General features: G+C 39.9%; 1 protein-coding gene across 1 annotated transcript in view; it reads left to right on the forward strand.

Annotated features, from left to right (window-relative positions):
* Nucleotides 1-705: 705 nt before the first annotated feature.
* BPNT2 (3'(2'), 5'-bisphosphate nucleotidase 2) overlaps nucleotides 706-21,961 on the forward strand; it is a 37,584-nt gene continuing 16,328 nt past the window's right edge. Inside the window, exons 1-3 of the mRNA XM_014857791.3 lie at nucleotides 706-1,242; nucleotides 19,290-19,452; nucleotides 20,811-20,906. Of these exons, the coding sequence (XP_014713277.2) occupies nucleotides 856-1,242; nucleotides 19,290-19,452; nucleotides 20,811-20,906 (646 nt within the window). The 5' untranslated portion in view covers nucleotides 706-855. The remainder of the gene's footprint in view (nucleotides 1,243-19,289; nucleotides 19,453-20,810; nucleotides 20,907-21,961) is intronic.

The following is a 21,961-nucleotide window of genomic DNA, read 5'->3' on the forward strand; positions in this document are numbered from 1 at the left end:
ATGGTTTATTCCAGCAGGTAAAGGTAACGGGAAAAATCTATAATTACATACAGATATAAATGTATACGCATTTAGATCACGACAGGAGATGCAAACAGAATAAAGACCCAAGCAAAATTCCTCCCGTCACAGCCCACCTCCCGTCCGCTTGGAAGAGCGCGGAGAAGCGATTTAAAGCTACAGGATCCGTTTACAGAAGCGCGGGCGAAAAAAGCATACGGATCTCAGTTAAAATGGCTTGTACTGTCCTCCATTCCTCAATAATCTGCGAGGGATGGGAAGTCTAGACTATCACTACGGCTTTACTTCATCCATATATTATCGTTCAAAGGGAGATTTAATTTAAATTTTTCGCAATCAGCATCTTTCTCTGCGTAGAAAGCAGCTCCGCCACATCCAGGAGTGATCTCAGAACCCGAATACCGCCGGAACCCAACCAAACGACGGGGCGCGGTCCAGCACTGCCAGGTGCACGAAGCCGACCGCTCTGCCCCCAAAGTCGCCCCGCCCCGAGGGAGGAGCCTTACCCGCCCCGCCCCCTCGCCCCGCCCCCTTGCGTAACCCGGATACACACCGACGCTCCCCTTTCACCTCACGGCCGTTGGCCAACGTGGAAGTGAGCCCCGCCGGCCGGCTGAGCTGGGACCGCGCGGCCCGGGGGAGTTGGACGAACGGGACGGCGACGGTGGGCTTGGCGGCGCGGCTCGGCCTCTCCCGGGAAAGAACGATGGGGCGCGCGGGCGCCGGGGAGCGGGCGCCGGTGTAGGACGCGCGGCGCCTGGCCCGGGAGCGCGCGGCGGCGGGCGCGGGGAGGCCTGTGAGGGCCGCCTCCCCGAGCGCCCGGCCTCCGGCGCCATGGCCCCCATGGGCATCCGCCTGTCCCCGCTGGGGGTGGCCGTGTTCTGCTTGCTGGGGCTCGGCGTGCTCTACCACCTCTACTCGGGCTTCCTGGCCGGCCGCTTCAGTCTCTTCAGCCTGGGCGGCGAGCCGGGCGGCGGCGCGGCGGGGCCCGCGGGCGCGGCGGACGGGGCCACCGTGGACCTGCGCGAGATGCTGGCCGTGTCGGTGTTGGCGGCCGTCCGCGGCGGCGAGGAAGTGAGGCGCGTCCGCGAAAGCAACGTCCTCCACGAGAAGTCCAAGGGGAAGACGCGCGAAGGAGCCGAGGACAAGATGACCAGCGGGGACGTGCTGTCCAACCGCAAGATGTTCTACCTGCTCAAGACCACCTTCCCTACGGTGCAGGTGGGGGCTCGGGCACCGGGCACGGGGGGAGCGGCCGGTGGCAGCGCCCCCTCGGACCTGGGAGCGGGGGAGCCGTGGGAGGCGGCCGAGCGCCTTGACTCCTGCCAGCAGCCCCAGGTTGTGGGGCTCTGGCTCCCGCTTAACAGCCGTGGAGATCGAGACGCGAAGTGTGGGTGCCCAGGGTCATGGAAAGAGTTCGTGGAAGAGCGGGATGAGGTTGCAGGCCGTCTGACTCAGGGCCCTTGCCCTTCTGGCCCCTCCCGGGATGTGCGCGCGCACTTTGTACTTGGGATCGGGAGCTCAGGATCGCCTTTGACATCAAAAGCTTGAGAAAGTTAACTTTCCTCCCTGCCTCGGGGTTTTCTGTGAAATGAAAGAGTTGGTCTAGAACCCTCGAGGTCCCCTCTTTCTTTGATTTAATTACTGGAAGGGTCGTGACTGTAGAATACACGTTTATGGCTGACCTGCCGGGAGCCGACTGAAGGCCAAGGACTGTAGAAGTCTTGCTCGAGGGCTGTAATTATGCAGGGCATTTGTTGGGGGGTAGCTCAAATTACTTTCGCTGTAGTATTATCAGTATGCTCTTAATAGCATGTATTTTGGGGGATCATCAAGGAAGTGTTTGGAAGTATATTTCCCAGCAACTTCATTTCAGCCGTCTATCCCATATTTGCTCCAGAAAATAAGAAGTGGAGAGCTTTTGTCTTTTCTTTGGTTAGGTTTCTGGGGCAGAAATTATTTTCTTAGGGAAATCTAGACATTTTGGATTTGTTATTAATACTTTTTGAATTCATCATTTCAGTGGAGCTGCTGTTGAATGAATAAAGCTTTTAAAATGTATTACAATCCCAGAGGAAGAGCTCAACATAGTGTAACAATACTTTATAAATATATGTCTTAGCTCACCTTGCAGTGTATTTTGGCTACTGGGAAGAAAAATTGTTTCCAGTGGAATTTTATTAATTAGATAAAGCAGTGAAATTTAAAGCCTGGCTTCTTTGGAAGGTATCTGACCTTTTACTGTTGTTCTTGAAGAGTTAGGAGAGTATTGCCATTGTAGAATTTCATATCTTGTGTGACCCTCCCTCCGGTCTATCATATTGTTGGTTTGTTTTCTTTCTTCCTTTCTGTCTTTTTTTCCTTTACTTTTAAAAAATTTTTTTGCAGTGGGAAGGAACATTGGCTTTCATATCATAAACTGCTGGATACCAGATGTAATTGACACAAGAATACTCAAAACACAGGGCATTTCCACTTTTTCTTTTGCCCTCCCCTGCTTTGTCCTCACAAATAGTACTGACCTTGTATTTGCATCTAGATGTAAGATGTGCTTGTAAAATATCTTTCTCTCTTCTCCAAAACACATGTTCTTCCTTAAGAGTTTGTGCAAGAGTTTCATAGATGTTGATGTGTAATAGTTATAACAGTAGTAATAGTAGTCATTTATTGAGTGTATTCTAGGTGTCCAGATACTGGCCACACAGGACTTCATTTGATCCTCACAGCAACTTTAAGAAGTAAATTTTATTTATGCCCACTTTATAGTTGGGAAATCTGAGGCTGATAAGCCTTCACTCTACAGTTTATATCAACTATCTAACTTCATTTTGCTAGATCTTTAGAAGACTGATTAAAACAAAACTTAGAGTGTGATTTCCTGGAGGAAACATAAAACTGTAGAAATTTAAAAGCAATAATAGTAAAATATAGCAAGCAGAGTTGAATTTTTTTAAAAAAAGGTAAAGACAAAAATATTCTTATATTGAAAACATGTATTTATGCGTGCCTGTGTTCACATGCGAACTCCCCCCCACCAAACCTTTTGCCTTGGGTAATTTCCCCAGAATTCTGCATTTGTTGTCTCACTTATTAGCAAACTCTAAGGGAATAGCTGCCAAGAGTAATGAGCTGCATTCTATTAAACACAAAAGCTAAGCTCCAGAATTGCAGATATTGAAGTCTCTGCCTTTATATGAAATAACTTTTTTGATTTCTTGTGACTGTTTGAAAGTTTGTGTGTACGTCTTTAGTGTTCATGTTGGATGGTGATTGGTGGAATAGAAGAGGTTACATTCATTTATACAGTGTCAAAGTAGGATGGTATCATGTTCAGCTATCTCCTTTTGTCACTATGTTGTTGGACTAGAGGCCAAATGTTGTAGCCATCTGAGTAGAGACTCAGCCCTAGATTCTTCCCTTTCTTCCCTTCCCTCCCCCAGTACTCAGAAGTAGAGTCTTAAATGTCTGATTGTTTTTGAAGCCTCACCTGAAATTTTTTGGTAAGGAACTTAAATCAGATCCCACCCAGTTTACTTCCTTATGGAAAATTAGCATCGAGTAGCCGCAGATATGCTTTTCTTTTATCCTGGTGCCTGTGCATATGGAGGGACGTCTCTTTTTTCCCAGGCCTTTCCTCTCCAGAGTCAGAGGCTTGAGCTCTCCTATGTAATGTTCACTGCTCAGTAAAAGGATATACTTCTACTGGTGTCGTTCTAGAGCACTCAGCTGGGGACAGTTTTGTCCCCAAGGGACATTTGGCAATGTCTGGAGATTTTTGGTTGTCACAACTAGGGGTGAAATGCTATTGGCATCAAGTAGGTAGAAATTAAACAACCCACAATGTACAGGACAGTCTCTCATAACAGAGAATTATCTGGCCTAATTTTTCACTTGGGTCCCAGGTTGAGAAACCCCACTCTAGAGAAGTGTAGTGTCCTAAGAAAACTCAAGTTTGGCCTAGGATCCCTGAATTTCCTTTTCTTTTTAGCCTATCTCTTGGGAGAGTCCTCAGGCCAGCCATTCTCCCTAGACACATTGGCAAGGCTTAATTTCATTGTGTGAAAATTAATAGTGACTGCAGCCACTTGTATGACACTCTCATTATATTCTTGTGGATAATGATGAAAATGAAAGCTGAAGATAGTTTTTGGGAGTAGATTTGCGGCCACAGAACAGACAAACTTAGAATTTATAGTTTTGATTTAAAGTACTCACTATTTGAGGGGCTATTGTGCTCAACTTGACTTGTTCAAAGTTTTTGACAGTGATTCATTTGAAGATAAAGTATGCTACTCCAGCTGGTAGGAGCAGCTTGAGTTTGTGCCTTCTTTGACCTCTAGGATGAGAGTTAAACTCTTCTCTCAACAGGAGTACTCTCTGGAAAAGTTTGAGAAGTGCTAATATAGTGCAAAGAATATTTGCCTTGACATCTTGTTCAGTCACCAGCCTAGGTGATCCCAGCCAGTCATTTAACTTCTTTGAGCTACAGTTTCCTCTTCTGTAAAATAGAGATAACTAGTAATTTGATAATTAGTGCAGACGTAAGCATTGCAGACAGAGGAAGAAACAAGTTCAAAGGAGCAGACCCAGTAGAGGTGGTAGTGTAGTAAATTCAAGTAGCCTGATGAGTCTGAATCAGATGCATGTGGGAGAATTACTGTGGAAGCACTTAGGAAGGTAGGCAAGGGCTAGATCATATCCCAAGTTCAAAGAAGTTTGGACGTGATCTTTAGTTTAATCCTAGAGTACTAAAAGAAGGCCAGATTTACTTGACTTTTCTTGAAGCCTGCAATATGCCGTTCTTTGTGTGGGCTTTGGGCAGTTGAAGGTGGGTGAGATCAGTTAGGAGACTGTTAGAATAGGTTGTGAGAGAGATGAGGACCAGAACTCAGGCAATGGGAAAGTTATACTGAGCTTGTTAAACCAGCTAACATTTATTTAGTCCTCAGTAAGTGACAAGCACTGAATTGAGCTTTTTATTGATATTATTAATTTACTCTTGACAAACACATAGGAAGTTAAATACTATTGCCTTCATTTTGCAGATATAGAAATTGAGGCTTAGAAAGGCTACATAATTTGCCAAAGCTTACATAGCTAGAAAATAATCAAACACTCGCAAAGATTCATTTAATGATTTGAGAATCATCTCAAGTCTGTCTAATTCTGTATATAAAGCAATATAGGAGGTATAACTAATGTGTACTCTTAAGTACAGTGTTTTGAATTGGAAGGGCTCAGGATAGATGCTTGGAGAATAGTTTAGAGGGGATAGACAAGTTAGACTTTTTCAAGTGAGAGGTGACACATTCTGAGTTGGGGTTATCTTTGTAGAGAAGATAGATGTGGAAGGGTGTGATAAGATTTCTAGGGATGTTTCAAAAATGACTCCTCTGTTCTGGCTTTCACAGTTGGTCTTTTGCTGATGGTAAAAAGGAGAGTAGAGGATGAGAAGTGTGAGGAGGCAGATTATGAGTGCCATCTTAGACTTGTTAAAGTAGAGGTGCCTTTGAAATGTCCAAAGGGACATGTTGAGGAGGTAGTTGGATATATGGGTCTGCAACTCTGAAGAGAGGTCTGAATTGGAAATACAAATTTGTGAGTCATCAGTGTTGTAATGTTAACTTAAGCCAGTTGTGGATAGGATTGCTTAGGGAGAGAATGTAGTGTGAAAGGGGAAGATCAGGGCCTAAGACCAAGGATAACAAAGACAGAAAATAATAATTTAACAAGAATAATAGCAGCCAACTTGTATTAAGTGCTTACTCTGTGTTGAGCACTGTAGTAAGTTTGTTTGTTTTACCTTTTTCTATTTCATTGATTAATCCATAGAACCGTATAGGGAGATATATTTATCACTTGCTTTTAGCAATTAGGTAACTGCAGCTCAGAAAGATTTAATGACTAGCCTAGGTAAGTCACATACTCAATAAATTGAGGAGCTGGAATTTAACTCAAGCAATCTGATAGTAGAACACATACTCTTAATGATGGTTCTTCTCTACGTAGGTCACTGGCCAACTTTGTGAGAGCTTGCTTGTTGGCTTAAAGGGAAGGGTGCAAAATTAAAAAAGGTGGGAGGTAAGGAAGTGGAGACAGTGAGTAAACAAGTCTTTGAAGAAACTTCTGAAGAACTTGGCTAAGTTGTTATGTGGGACTAAGAGAAGGTTCTATGGATTTTTTCTTTTTGATATATTTGTTTTTAAGATGTGAGACATTAGAGCATCTTTAATTATTTATAGGGATACATTTGAGAGATAGTAGTTGATAGTAAAAGCCTTCTGAAAAGGTAGAAGGAGAATAAGACAGGTAGAGCAATGTTTATCCACTTAGAAAATAGTTACTGAATGCCAACTGTGTAATAGGCACAGTGTAAGGCATTATGTCCCAAAACTTAACTAGGATATAATGATTTATGGAGAAATGCAGTAAGTGGGACCTTCTTAAGGCATTAACCAAAACCCTCTTTAATCTCAAAGCAACTGAACTGTCATATGACTGGCATTACAATCATGTGCCACTTAACAATGAGGATATGTTCTGAGAAATGCGTCATTAGGTGATTTCGTTCTTTGTGTAAACATCGTAGAGTATACTTACACAAACCTAGGTGGTATAGCCTACTACACACCTAGGCTATGTGGTACTAATCTTATGGAATCACCTTCACATATGCAGTTATTCATTGACCGAAATGTCATTATGAGGTGCATGACTATAATTGTGTTTGGGGGTCTTGAATTCTTATTCATTTCCCTGTTAAGGACTAGGACAGGCACTACTGATGAGGGAGGGAGAGTAGATTGAGTGGAAAAGGATTATGGGGAAGAAATGAAATTACATTAACGAAGGATAATATTGTCAATCAAGAAGTAATTTATTTACCACCTACTGTGCCAGGCACTGGTTTAGGCAGTGCAGATGGAGCCACAGTAATGAAGAAAACTGTGTTCTTGAACTTGCAGAACCTAGGTTCTAGTGGGTCAAGATAGATAGTAAACATGTAAACAAGTAAGTTAATTCAGGTAGTAATAAGGGTGCTGAAGAAGAAAAAATAAGATCATGTAGGAAGAGTGACTGGGGGTTCCTGCTTTGGCCATGGTAGTCAGGGAAGGCCACTCTGAGGCACTGTCATTTGAGCAGAGAGCTGAATAAGAAGCAGACCATCATGCAGAGATTTGGGAAGAGTGTGTATGAGCAGAAGAGTACCAGTGCAAAGGCCCTGAGGCCAAGGGACCAGAAGACAAGGACGTCTGGAGTGCAGTGAATAAGGGTGCAGACAGAGAAAGGTTATGAGGGCCCAATCATCGAGCACTTACCTTGTACATAATGGTAAGGAGTCTGTATTTTATCCCGTTATATTGAGAAACTAGGGAAGTTTTAAGCAGGAGTGACATGATCTGATTTAGGAAGATAGCAGGTTACTGGGTTGAGAAAGGAAGCTCCATACAGGCAGTGATTTCGTCTGTTTTGTTCATTATTATATTCTAGTGCCCAAAACAGTTTAGAATATGTAGTCATGAAATAGTTGTTGAATGGATGAATGAATCAGTGAATGCACCATAGGAGGTGAGAGCAATTAAAGACTATTTTAGGAAGCCAAATGAGAGAGAGATGAATGTTTAGCAACTGTTTGTAAGGCCATTTACAGTGGTGGATAATGGATTTATTAAATTGGTAGATGTGTAGCTGCAGGAGCAAGTTACAAATGCGCTTGGGCAAAAGCAGATTATGTTGATTGTGGTGATGTTCTTGTTCTCTTGCTTTATTTGTCTCTCCCTAACCTGACTCTCAGTGAAGATCTTCTCAAATACAGTTCTATAATTTGTTAGCTCACATTCAGTTGAAAGGATATGGAGAAGCTGACTTAAATTGTAAGCAGAAATCTTAATCATAATGTGCAGTAGTTGCCACTTGTAAACTATAGTGATCAAGATCCAGGAACACTTTATATTTTTTGGGAGTCACATTTTTTGTTTCAAGTTTATTCTGTGGTTTTTGCATGGTGTTATTCTTATTTTCATTCATCTGAGGTAGCATAGCATTGTCGTTAAGAATGTGGACTCCAAAGCCAAAATACTTTAGAGTGACATCAGCAAGATGGCAGAATAGGAGTTCTCTACTCTCATTCCTTCACAGAACATCAACTTTGGCAGTCGCCAACAAAAGAGAGTACCTTTGTGGGAGTCTGGGAGTCCAGCAGGGAAGTTCCACCACACCACTGGGGGAAAAAATACAAGAATGGATGCATTGAAGAGAGTAAGAAGAATATGTTCACTTTGCTCGCATTACTCCTCCCTCAAGGTGATACAGCTTGATGCTGGAGGAGAGACCCCTCAGCCTGCGATTTTCCCCACGGGAGCGTATGTGTGAGTGCCTGGCTTCCCCAGCTGTGTAGAACACTGCTCAAGAGGCCCACTTCTTTCTCAGCTCACCTAGATTACTGAGGTGATCTGTAAGGCTGAAGGCTTGGGAGAGGCTGTGGGAGCACAGCAACCAGGACTCAGAGCTCGTCGGAGAGATGCTGCTACCAACCATCTCACAGACTCCATCAGGAAGCCCGCCCAGGAGCTGCTGGGGACTCCTTACCTGCATACCCTCCCCCACCAAATGGCCCATGGGTACCCCCAACACTCCACATTACCTCACTCACACTCATCCCACTGCTCCCGCCTACCTTGGCCTGATTTTGGTGCATGCTCCTGTAGACCATGAGGAGCCTTTACAGATGGCTAGTGAGCAAGTGGAAAGCCAGCAAGACTGCAGGATTGTGAAAATGTTCACATCCTTGAGTAATTCAGGCCACTGCCCTAGAGAAAACAAATGGGAGGCTCTCAGCACATGGCTTGGCTTTGCAGGATTGAGATGAGGCATACAGTTTTAAGAATTACCCTGCAAGAGGGAATAAGAACTGTGGAGAAGGCACATCCATAGAAGAAATCTGAGAAAACTTCAGAATCCCTAGTGGACTTGGTAGTGAAGATGGCTCCCCTCCAAAGCCAGTCAGTAAAGACTGGAGGAGGTGACTGCTTCTTCAAATGTGAAGATGACAGTGCAAGACTTCAAGGAACACAAAAAGTCAAGGAAACACGACACCACCAAAGGAACATGATAGTTTTCCAGTAACCAACCCAAAAGAAGTTGAGATCTACAAATTGCCTGACAAAGAATTCAAAATAAGAGCACACCTCAGAGATATTGCAGGTTTGGTTCTAGTCCACTGCAATAAAGCAAATATTGCAATAAAGCAAGTCATAGTGGATTTTTTGGTTTCCCAGTGTGTATAAAAGTTATGTTTACACTATATTGTAGTCTAAGTGTGCAATAGCATTATGTCTAAAAAAAGATTACATACCTCAATTAAAAAATACGTTATTATTGGGGCCAGCCCCATGGCCTAGTGGTTAAGTTCAGTGTGCTCCACTTTGGCAGCCCAGGTTCAGTTCCTGGGTGCAGATCTACACCACTCTTAAGCAGCCATGTTGTGGCAGCAGCCCGCATACAAAATAGAGGAAGACTGGCACAGATGTTAGCTCAGGGCAAATCTTCCTCAGCTAAAAAAAAATTTCTAAAAATGCTAACCATATTCTGAGCCTTCTGTAAGTGATAAACTTTGCTGGTGGAGGGTCTTTTCTCAGTGTTATTGGCTGCTGACTAATCAGGGTGGTGGGTGCTGAAGATTAGGGTGGCTGTGGCGATTTCTTAAAACAAGACAACAATGACATTCAATGCATCAGTTGATTCTTCCTTTCATGAACAATTTCTTTGTAGCATGCAGTGCTGTTTAATAGCATTTTACTTACAGTGGAGCTTCTTTCAACATTGAAGTCAGTCCTCTCAAACCCTGCCACTGTTTTATCAACTAAGTTTATGTAATATTCTAAATCCTTTGTTGTCATTTCAACAGTCTTTACAGCAAATTCATCAGGAAAGATTCCATTTCAAGAAATCACTTACTTTACTCATTCATAAGAAGCAACTGCTCATTTGTTAGAGTTTTATCATGAGATTGCTGCAATTCAGTCACGTCTTCAGGCTCCACTTCTAATTCTAGTTCTCTTGCTGTTTCTACCACATCTGCAGTTGCTTCCTCCAGTGAAGTCTTGAACCCCCTCAAAGTCATCCATGAGGGTTGGAATCAGCTTTTCCAAACTCCTGTTAATGTTGATATTTTGATTCTTCCCATGAATCATGAAGGTTCTTAGTGGCATCTATAATGGTGAATCCTCTCCAGAAGGTTTTCAATTTACTTTGCCCAGATCCATCAGAGGAATCACTATCTGTGGCAGCTTTAGCCTTATGAAATGTATTTCTTAAATAATAGGACTTGAACATCAAAGTTAGGCTTTGATCCATGGGCTGTGGAATGGATGTTGTCTTAGCAGATGTGGAAACACAAGACTCTCATACATCTCCATCAGAGCTCTCGGGTGACCAGGTGCATTGTCAATGAGCAGTAATATTTTGAAAAGAATCTTTTTTTCTGAGCAGTAGGTCTCAACAGTGGACTTAAATATTAAGTAAACCGTGTTGTAAACAGATCTGTTGTCATCCAGGCTTTGTTTTTCCGTATATAGAGCATAGGCAGAGTAGATTTAGCATAATTCTTAAGGGCTCTAGGATTTTCAGAATAGTGATTGAGCACTGGCTTCACCTTAAAGTCACCAGCTGCATTAGCCCCTAACAAGAGAGTCAGCCTGTCCTTTGACACCTTGAAGTCAGGCATTGACTTCTCCTCTCTAGCAATGAAAGTCCTAGATGGCATCTTCTTCCAAAATAAGGCTGTTGTATCTACGCTGAATATCTGTTTAGTGTAGCCACCTTCATGAGTTATCTTAGCTAGGTCTTCTGGATAACGTGCTGCAACTTTACATCAGCACTTGCTGCTTCACCTTGCACTTTTATGTTATGGAGATGGCTTCTTTCCTTAAACCTCATGAACCAACTTCTGCTACCTTGAGACTTTTTTTCTGTATTCCTCACCTCTCTTAGCCTTCATAGAATTGAAGAGCATTATGGCCTTGCTCTGAATAGGCTTTGGCTTAAGGGAGTGTTGTGGCTGGTTTGATCTTCTGATCAGGCCAATAAAGCTTTCTCCATAACAGTGATAAAGCTGTTTTGCTTTCTTATCATTTGTGTGTTAACTGTAGTAGCACTTTTTTTTTTTAAAGATTTTATTTTTTCCTTTTTCTCCCCAAAGCCCCCAGTACATAGTTGTATATTCTTAGTTGTGGGTCCTTCTAGTTGTGGCATGTGGGACGCCGACTCAGCGTGGCTTGATGAGCAGTACCATGTCCGTGCCCAGGATTCGAACCAACGAAACACTGGGCCGCCTGCAGTGGAGCGCACAGACTTAACCACTCGGCCACGGGGCCGACCCCAACTGTAGGAGCACTTTTAATTTCTTTGAAGAACTTTTCCTTTGCATTCACAACTTGGTTAATTGGTACAAGAGGCCTGGCTTTTTGTTTATCTTGGCTTTTGATATGCCTTTCTCACTAAGTTTAGTCATTTCTAACATTTGATTTAAAGCAAGAGACTTGCAACTCTTCCTTTCACTTGAACACATACAGGACATTGTAGGGTTGTTAATTGGTCTAATTTCAATATTGCTTCTCAGGGAATAGTGAGGCCCGAGGAGAGGGAGAGACACAAGGCAATGGCCTGTTGGTGGAGCAGTCAGAACTCACAAATTTATTGTTTAAATTTGCCGTCTTATCTGCACTCAGTTCATGGCACCTCAAAGCAGTTATAGTGACATCAAAGATCATTGATCGCAGATCCCCATAATAAATATAATCATAATGCAAAAGTTTGAAATACTGTGAGAATTATCAGAACGTGACACAGAGACACGAAATGAGCAAACGCTACTAGAAAAATGGCACTGGTAGACTTACTCAAGGCAGGGTTGCCACAAACCTTCAGTTTGTAAACAGTGCAGTGTCTATGAATCACAATAAAGCACTGTAAAACAAGTTGTGCCTGTAATTGTTTTAAGGAAGCTTAGCAAACTATAAGAGAACACAGATGGACAACCCCAAAATTCAGGAAAACAGTACATGAACAAAATGGGAGGTTCTACAGAGATTAGAAGTCATTAAAATACCAACATAAATTTTATAGCTGAAGAAGACAATGAATAAAATGAAAAATGCAATAGAGAGAATCAGCAAAACACTTAGTCAAGCAAAGAAAATCTGTGGACTTGAAAATAGGTCATTTGAAATTAGTCAGAAGAGAAAAAAAGAATTGAAAAGAGTGAAGAAAGCCTATATGAATTATGGGTCATCGTCAAATGGAACTATTCACATTTTGGGAGTCCTAGAAGGAAGAGAGAGAGAGAGAAAAAGAGAAAGGGGCAGAAAGTTTATTTAAAGGAATAATGGCTGAAAACTTCCCAAATCTGGGGAGAGATATAGACGTCCAGGTACATGAAAGTCCACAAACAGATTCAATTCAAAGAGGCCTTATTGAGACACATTATTATAATATTGTCAAAAGTCAAAGACAGAGTTTTGAAAACAACAAGAGAAAAGAAACTCACCTGATACAAGGGAACCCCCATAAGGCGATCATCAGATATTTGAGCAGAAACCTTGCAGATCAGGAGACAGTGGGGTGATATATTCAAAGTACTGAAAGAAAGAAACTACCAGCTGTGAATTCTTTACCCAGCTATGCTGTCCTTCAGAAGTGAAGTATAGATAAAGACTTTCCCAGACAGACAAAAGCTGAGGGAGTTCATCACCACTAGACCTGCCTTATAAGAAATGTTAAAAAGAGTTCTTCAAACTGAAATGAAAGGTTGCTAATTAGTAATATAACAATATGTGAAAGTAAAACTCATTGGTAAAGGTAGGTATATAGTCAAATTCAGAATATTTTCATAATGTAATGGTGGTGTGTAAATCACTTAACTCTAATATAAAAGTTAAAAGTATTTTTAAAAACTACAGCTAAAAAAATTTAATGCTTACACAATATAAAGAGATGTAAATTGTAACATCAGAAACAAAATGAGGGAGAGTAAAAGAGGGTAGAGTTTTTGTATGCAGTTGAAGCTATCAACTTAAAATGGACTATTATGTTTTATGTAAGTGTCGTGGTAACCACAAAGGAAAAACTTCTAGTAGACACACAAAGGATAAGGAGGAAGGAGTCAAAGCATACCACTATGAAAAATCATCAAATCAAAAAGGGAGACAGCAAGAGAGAAAGAAAGGAACAAAGGAACTGCAAGAAGCCAGAAAACAGTGAACAAGATGGCAATAGTAAGTGCTACCTATTAGTAATTTTTTTTTTAATGTAGAGGCACTAAATTATCCAATCAAAAGATGCAGAGTGGCTCAATGGGTCAAAAAACAAGACCCAACTCTCTGCTGCCTACTGCAGACTTACCTTAGCTTTAAGAACACACATAGGATCAGAATGTAGGGGTGGAAAAAGATCCCATGCAAATGAAAACCTAAAGAGAACAGGGTAGCTGTATTTAGGTGAGACAAAATAGACTTTAAAAAACTGTTACAAGGGACAAAGAAGATCATTATATAATAATAAAAGGATCAATTCATTAAGAGGATATAATTGTAAATACATATGCACCCAACATTAGAACACCTAAATATGTTAAGCAAATATTACAGTTCTGAAGGCAGAAGCAGATAGCAATGCAATAATAGGAGGGACTTCATTACCCACTTTCACTGATGGATTCAGACGGATCATCAATAAGGAAATAATGGACTTGCACTGCACTTTAGCCTGAAGGGACCTGTCAGACATATATGGAATATTTCGTCTGACAGCAGCAGAGTACACATTCTTCTCAATCTCACACATTATAGTCTCCAGGATAGACCATGTGTTAGGCCAGAAAACAAGTCTGAACAAATTGAGGAAGATTGAATTCATATCAAGCATCTTTCCTGACCACAGTGGTGTAAAACTAGAAGTCAGTAGCAAGGAAAGCTGGAAAATTCACAAATATGTGAAAATTAACACACCCACTGAATAACCAATGGGTTAAAGAAGTGATCAAAAGGAAAATGAAAAAAAAATCTTGAAATGAAAATGGAAGCACTACATGCCAAAACTTATGGGATGCAGCAAAATCACTTCTAAGAGGGAAATTTATAGTGATGAATGCCCACATTAAGAAAAAAGAAGGATCTCAAATAAACAACTGAACTTACACCTCAAGGAAGTAGAAAAAGAAGAACAAAGTAAGCCCAAAGTTAGCAGAAGGAAGGAAGGAACAAAGATCAGAGCTGGAATAAATGAAATAGAGGCTAGAAAAGCAATAGAAAATATCGACTGAGATGATTTTTTTGAAAAGATAAATTGACAGACCTTTAGCTAGACTAAGATCAAAAGAAGACTTGAATATATAAATTCAGAAGGGAAAGCAGAGATATCACACCTGATACTGCAAAATGCAAAGGATGATAGGGGACTACTATGAACAATTGTATACCAACAAACTGGGTAACCTAGGAGAAATAAATAAATTCCTAGAAACTTAGAACCTACCAAGACTGAATTATGAAGAAATAGAAATTCATCTGAATAGGCTTGTAACTAGTAAGGAGATTGAATCATCAGTCAAAAATCCCAGGAATAACAAAGAAAATCCCAGGATCAGGTGGTTTCATGGATGAATTCCACGAAACATTCAAAGAAGAATTAATACCAATTCTTATAAGATTCTTCCAAAAACTTGAAGAGGATGGAACACTTCAAAACTCACTTTATGAGGTCAGCATTACCCTGATACCAAAACATGCAAGGACACTACAAGAAAAGAAAATTATAGGCCAATACGTGCAAAACTCTTCAACAGAATACCAGCAAGCTGAATTTAACAGCACAGTGAAAGGGTCATACGCCATGATCAAGTGGGATTTATCTCTGAGATGTGAGGATAGTTTAGTATATGCAAATCAGTCAATGTGATGTACCACATTAACAGAATGAAAGATAAAAATCATATCCTCTCGAGATGCAGAAAATCATTTGACAAAATTCAACATCCTTTCATGATAAAAACCCTCAAAAAATTAGGTATAGAAGGAATATACCTCAACATAATAAAGGCTATATATGACGGCCCCACAGCTAACATACTCAACAGTGAAAACCTAAAAGCTTTTCCTCTAAGATCAGGAACAAGGCAAGGATGCCCACTCGCACCATTTCCATTCCATTCTATTCTTAGCCAGAGCAATCACTTAAGTAAAAGAAAGAAAATGTGTCCACATTGCAAAGGAAGAAGTAAAATTGTCTCTGTTTGTGGATGATATGATCTAACATAGAGAAAATCCTAAAGACTCCACCAAAATACTGTTAGAACTAATAAGTAAATTCAGCAAAGTTGCAGGATACAAAATCAATATAGAAAAATCGGTTACATTTCTATACATTAGCAACAACAATCTGAAAGAGAAATTAAGAAAACAGTTGCATTTACAATAGCATCAAAAACTATAAAATACTTAAGAATAAATTTAACCAAGGAGGTGAAAGACCTCTATACTGAAAACTGAAGAGAAAGATGAAATAAATTGAAGAGGACACAAATAAATGGAAAGATAGAATTTTTCCTTGGATTGGAAGAATTAGTACTGTTAAAATGTCCATAGTCCCCAAGGCAGTCTATAGATTCAGTGCAATCCATATCAAAGAAGATATGTGTGTGTGTGTATGGTATGTTATTCATTAAAAAGAGGGAAATCCTGCCATTTGAGACAACATGGATGAACCTGGAGGCCGTTATGCTAAGTGAAAGAAGCCAGACAGGGAAAGACAAATGCGGCATGGTATCACTTATATGTAGAATCTTAAGAAAAAAAAATTGAACTCATAGAAACAGTAAGTAGAATGGTGCTTGCCAGTGTAGGGAGTGGGGGAAATAGGGAGGGATTGGTCAAAGGGTACAAACTTTCAGATATAACTAAAGTGAATAAGTTTTGAGGATCTAATATACGGCAAGGTGACTGGTTAATAATGCTGTATTGTGTGCTTGAAATTTGATCTCGTGTTCTCACCACAAAAGAAAAAAGTGAATATATGGGGTGATGGATGCATTAATTAACTTAATTATGGTAATCATTTCATGATGTCTACATATATCAAATTATATCAAGTGGTATCACATTGTACACTTTAAATATATACATCTTTGTCAGTTATACCCCAAAGAAGCTGGAGGGAAAAGCCAAAATACATCCCCAATGCCAGTCTTAATTATTCTAACACTAAAATACATCTTGATATCTGGTAAGGAAAGTCATCCCACCATGATATTCTTTTTCTTACTTCTCCCCAAAATGTCTTGGCTCTTCCTGGCTTTTAGCTTTTCCATATAAATGTTTTTAAAATGGCTTGTCCCACTTCCAAGAACGGGCAAAAAAATCCCCTTAGGGATTTTGGTTGGAGTTGCATTAACTCTATAGTTTACTATAGATTTACTAAACTATACTAAGTTTACTATAGATTTAATGGGAGAATTGACATATTTATCATTTTTTTGTCATTAATATTTTTTAATATAGTTTAATTTTCTCAAAGTGTTTTGCACATCTTGAGTACATTTATTTCCAGGTAATTTATTTCTGTTGTTTAAATGGTTTCCTTTTTTTGTGTGAAATATTTTGAATATTTGTTGCTGGTGTATAAAAATGCAGTTGATTAATAATTACTGATCTAGTGACTGCTATATTCTGTTATTCTATAATTTATTCACAAGTTCTTTTGGATTTTCTCAATAATTAGTCATCAGTTGCATATTATGATTTTGCTTTTTTCTAATCCTTGTACCTCCCCACACAACCCCACCCTCCTTTAGCTCTCCGGAGTGGCCAGGACCCTCTACACGTTGTTAATCGAGGTTATGTATGGTGGAGGGAAACTGACTGTGTCATGCCTGGAGGGTCCTTCACCATCTGGCTCCCATTACTTTCAGACCTCAGACCTCATCTCCAGCTCCTTCTTGGCTGGCTGTGCTCTAGCCATGCTTGTCTCCTTACTGTGCTCTGAATACGTGAGGCACACCCCCACCTCAGGGCTTTTACATTTGTTACTCCATGGGCTGGAATATGCTTCCTTTAGATGCCTGGTAGGTTCACTTCGTTTAGATCTTCACTCTAATACCAGCTTTTCAGTGAGGGCTTCCCTAGCTACTTTTTTTTTTTTTAAAAAACCAAACAACTTTATTGCAGCATATTTTACATACCATATAATTTGCCCATTTCAAATGTCCGATTCAGTAATTTTTAGTAGATTTGCCAAGTTGTGCAATCATCAGCATTAATCAGTTTTATAATGTTTTCATCACCCCAATAATATCCCTGTGCCCATTTACTTCTATTCTCTGTTCTACCTCCTGCCCCAGGCAACCACTAATCTGCTGTCTCCACAGATTTGCCTGTTCCAGACATTTCACATAAATGGAATCATCCAGTATGTGGTGTATTGTGTCTTGCTTCTTTCACTCAGCATTATGCTTTTCAGGTTCATCCATGCTTTAGTATGAATCAGTTCATTTCTTTTTATGGCTGAATAATATTCCAGCATATGGATGTACCACATTTTGTTTATTCATTCAACAGCTGATGGACATTTGGTAGTTTCTAGTTTTGGGCGATTATGCATAATCCTATCCACCCTACCTTAAAGAATAACTGGTCTTCTACTCCTACAACACTCTTCCTGTTCTTCCCTGCTGTATTTTCTCTTTCTTACCACTATCCAGCATACATGTTTTACTTATTTATCTTGTTTATTGTTTATCTCTTTCACCAGAATCTAAGCTCCACAAGGACAGAGATTTTTGTCTCGCATTGGTCACCATTGTGCATTATGCCCTGAAACTATGTCTTACATATAGTAAGCAGTCAGTTAACGTTTGCTGAATCAATAAATAAGTGAATGAACAAATTAGATGTTTACTGTACACTGTACTAAAATTATTTTATGATTTAAATGACTTAATGTTTCTGGAATGTTACTATTTTAACCTCTGTGACAATTTGGGATATTTCAGAGTACTTTTCAGAGATTACTGATAGTTGCAAGGTTTTCATCCTATGTGACTTTACTCATGTATTGTCAGTGTTATAATCGCTCTGAGACGGTAGTATGGAGTCTGGGCATGGTGTCATATGCAGTATAAACATGGTGATCTACCCCAGAAACAGAGCTTGTCAGAAAGCACAGTACCCAAAAGCCTGTCCTGCTTAGGTGTTAGTCCCTAATTGAATTCCACATTTTGGGAACATTTTTCTTGTGTGTGTATATTATGGTCTGATAGAGGAAGTCTTCTGATAAAGCAGTATTTGAATAAAGTTGTCAGTTTGTTATTAACCTAATTCTTAAAGTACAGTCAATTCTTAAATTTGCTTCACTGGCGTGTCCTAATTTATAAAAGTAAATACAGTTCTAACACATTACTTTTAAATTGTCTAGTAACTCAGAATGTATTTTAAGTATGCATGAAAAAGTTCACTGTTCAGAGCGGTGGTTCTCTACTCACCCCACACCTTTACATATCTGTATGGTTAGTCAGATTGATTTTATATTTTAATTTTGTTTTCTGGTAAATAAAAAGTAGAAAATTCGACTTTACCTCCTTATCCTGTGACATGTCTTTGGTGTATAATGAAGAGAAGACTGACTTTTTTCTCTCTTTTGTTTACTCACTTCAGCTTTGTTTATATTGTATAAAATCTGGTTTATTATCTGTTTCATCATTTCCAGGTTTCCTTTTTCCAGTTGATCACAGGTATATTTTAGATCACTACTTTTCTAGGACATTACATCTCTTAGCATTTATAGATTCCCTATGTGTAAAGCATATTACTTTTTAAGTCCATTATTTTCTCCTTCTAACTCTTACTAGTTGCTTGTGTTTGAAGATATTGCCAGTCTATTTTTATACTTTAGATCTATTATTTTTCATAAATATCATTAAGTTTTAAACAGCTGTTTCTTTGATGCTTAGTTTCTCTATATTTGGACTCTCTGTTTTACTTAGACAACAAGCTAAACTTGAATATTAGATTGGAAAGTACTCGAAGACAAGATGTCCCTGGGATTTCTTTTGCAATATATTTTAATTTTGCAATGAAATGCCTCAAAATAAACGAAAATATCGATTTACCTACTTTCAATCTGTGTGATTTTGTCTGAAATGTTTTTCTCTTTTGTGTTTTCTCAGGTAGTTATTTTTTCTTTTTAAATTTTTTAACTGTCAGCTATTTTTGGTGCAGATAAATACTGAGGAACATGTGGATGCAACTGATCAGGAGGTTATCTTATGGGATCGTAAGATTCCTGAGGACATCCTGAAGGAAATAGCCGCCCCTAAAGAGGTACCAGCGGAAAGTGTTACTGTGTGGATCGACCCACTTGATGCTACACAGGAATATACAGGTAATTCTAAAATTAAAATTGATCTCTAACTTTAGATTGCCATTATTTATTAGAGAACCAGAACTAGGGCAGGTGGTATATACATGGTGGTAGGCATTTTACCAATCTAAGGCAACTCTTCTAAGTAGATTATAAGACAGAGCTGAATTGATGCAGTGTGGTATGAAACATCTGGACTGGATTGGTTACTATCAACTCCCCTTCCCAACCTCTGCCCAAACCACTCTATGTACTCCTGTGGGTGATAGTGACTCACTGTGCCACTGATTCTTCAGTGAAGGGAGGTTTTTATCAGTCACACCAACAAAATGGTTCCTGTTAGATATCTGTTTATTGAGGTGTTTACTTGTATATTGAGGTGTATATTATTGAGGTCTTTATTTATATAGCCAGAATACAATATTTACCTGTGATAGTGGGAATTTAGGTTTTATTGCATGTACGTCTCTCCTTGGAATTCAAAATAGTAAATCCTAGGTACCCAGAGAGCAAGTAAGTAGCAAATCAGAGAATTACTTCCCCACCTCCTATTTTCATTCTTTTTACCTGGTTCTAGCTCAGGTTTCATTTCTGTGGATCCTCTCGCATGCTTTGTTTCTTACCCAGAATGACCTAATTCCTACTTTTTCTCTGTTCTCTTGGTGTATATGTTAAAGTTGGTTGCTTGTATATTTGTCCACCTTCGAGATGGTAAGTTCTCTGAATGTGGGAGCTTCTGTTTTCTTACCTTTGTATTTTCACGCTTAAGCACTGAGCTTGGCCCATAATAGACACTCAATAGGTAACTATTTGGAGATCAGAGAGAAGGCACTAGCTGTGTGTATCTAGTAGTAACTGAAATTATGAAACAATATTTTACAGGAGTAGATAATAGAAATATGGAATATTGAGGGGTTTGTTGATTTAAAAAGTTTTTTCTAAGCTGAGATTGGCCTGATCATATGGTAGTGATAATATTTAGTGAGTGCATCCCTCATGCAGGGACTATTCTAAGTACTGAACTTGATTTTTAAATTTAATCCTAAAATTAAAAATTAGTTAATTTATACCTAAAATGGGTAGTTAATTAGTGTCTGTATTTCACAGATGAGGAAACTGAATTTAAGTAATTTGCACAGAGACAGGCAGCTGATAAAATGGTGGGTTGGGAAAATAACCCAGATAATCTGCTTACAAAACCAAAACTCAACTACTCCCTTGAAGTGGCTCTCATTGCTAGACTCTCTTTGTCTGAGGGGATTGTTGACCAAGATAAGACATTTTGTATAGATAAATTGTTAGTGAAATAAAATATAACATTGTATCTGGAATTTATATGTTACTTTGACAATTGTGTTTTTGGTTTTCTTTTCTCATAGAGGATCTTCGAAAGTATGTCACTACTATGGTGTGTGTGGCTGTAAATGGTAAACCTGTGCTAGGAGTAATACATAAGCCATTTTCTAAATATACAGGTAAGAAATATGCTAGATCAAGCGTTAATGTTATTAACTCATTTGTCTCTTGTACTTACTGTCCTGTCAGAATCTCAGCTAAGATCAGTATTTATTAAAGTTAATCCCCTACCCTACCTCACCCCTTCACTGGATACAATGAGGATTTTATTGTTGGTACTGATAATACATTACAAAGCAGAGTTTTCTAAACTTTCTTTAAAGGATAGAAACTGTGTCGAATGAAGATGAGAGATTCTTAGCGTTTGGGGAATACAGGTGGGCACAGACTCCCTAGCAGCTGGGCTCCTCTCGGTTTCACACATGCTGTTGCTGGGGAAAAGGTCCAGGGCTCTTATACATTCTGTGTGGATTCCGAAGTCCACCGTGAAGTGTCATTAGCCAAAGCTGTTGTCATATGAGGAAATGAGTTTTATATTGTGGTGGTTAAGGGTATATTGTGCTGGTTAAGGGCAATGCCAACCTTAGCATCAAAAATGGATGATGTTACTGTGAAAGTCTCAATAATTAGGCTAATCTCTCTTTAGCCCTGGATGTCCTTCAGAGTTCCTTCGGACCATTGAGTTCCCACCTTCTTGATGCAGGCATATTTGTTAGCTTCCTCCAGATGGCAGGTCAGATCTATGACAGCCGTGTTGGGAGTGAGAGTATGGAAGGCCATGCCAAAGCTTCCCATTCAGCTCAGGAATGACCTTACCCAAAGCCTTGCCAGTGCTAATGGATGCTGGGTTGACATTTTGGTATCACTGCAACCATAATGCCGTGGTCTACCAGAGAGGCTAGCCATGGTCTCCTGGGTAGGAGTGATGGCATGGACTGTGTCACAAGTCTACAATGACACCATGAGTTCTCATGGTGGAGAAGTTGAGGGAAATAATGGTGTAAGCAATATTGCTGACAGTCTGAAAGGAATAGGCATACTTTGTGGTAACTCCCATGAAAAACACGGGACAGGGATTAAGACCCTTTTGGCTCCACTATTCTTTAAGATGATGTGGTTCTTGATGGTGACAGTATCCACTTTGCCAGTGATGAAAGCAGCCTTAATGACCAGG

This window comes from Equus asinus, chromosome 12 (assembly GCF_041296235.1).
Source record: "Equus asinus isolate D_3611 breed Donkey chromosome 12, EquAss-T2T_v2, whole genome shotgun sequence".
In the NCBI taxonomy this organism is placed as follows: domain Eukaryota; kingdom Metazoa; phylum Chordata; class Mammalia; order Perissodactyla; family Equidae; genus Equus; species Equus asinus.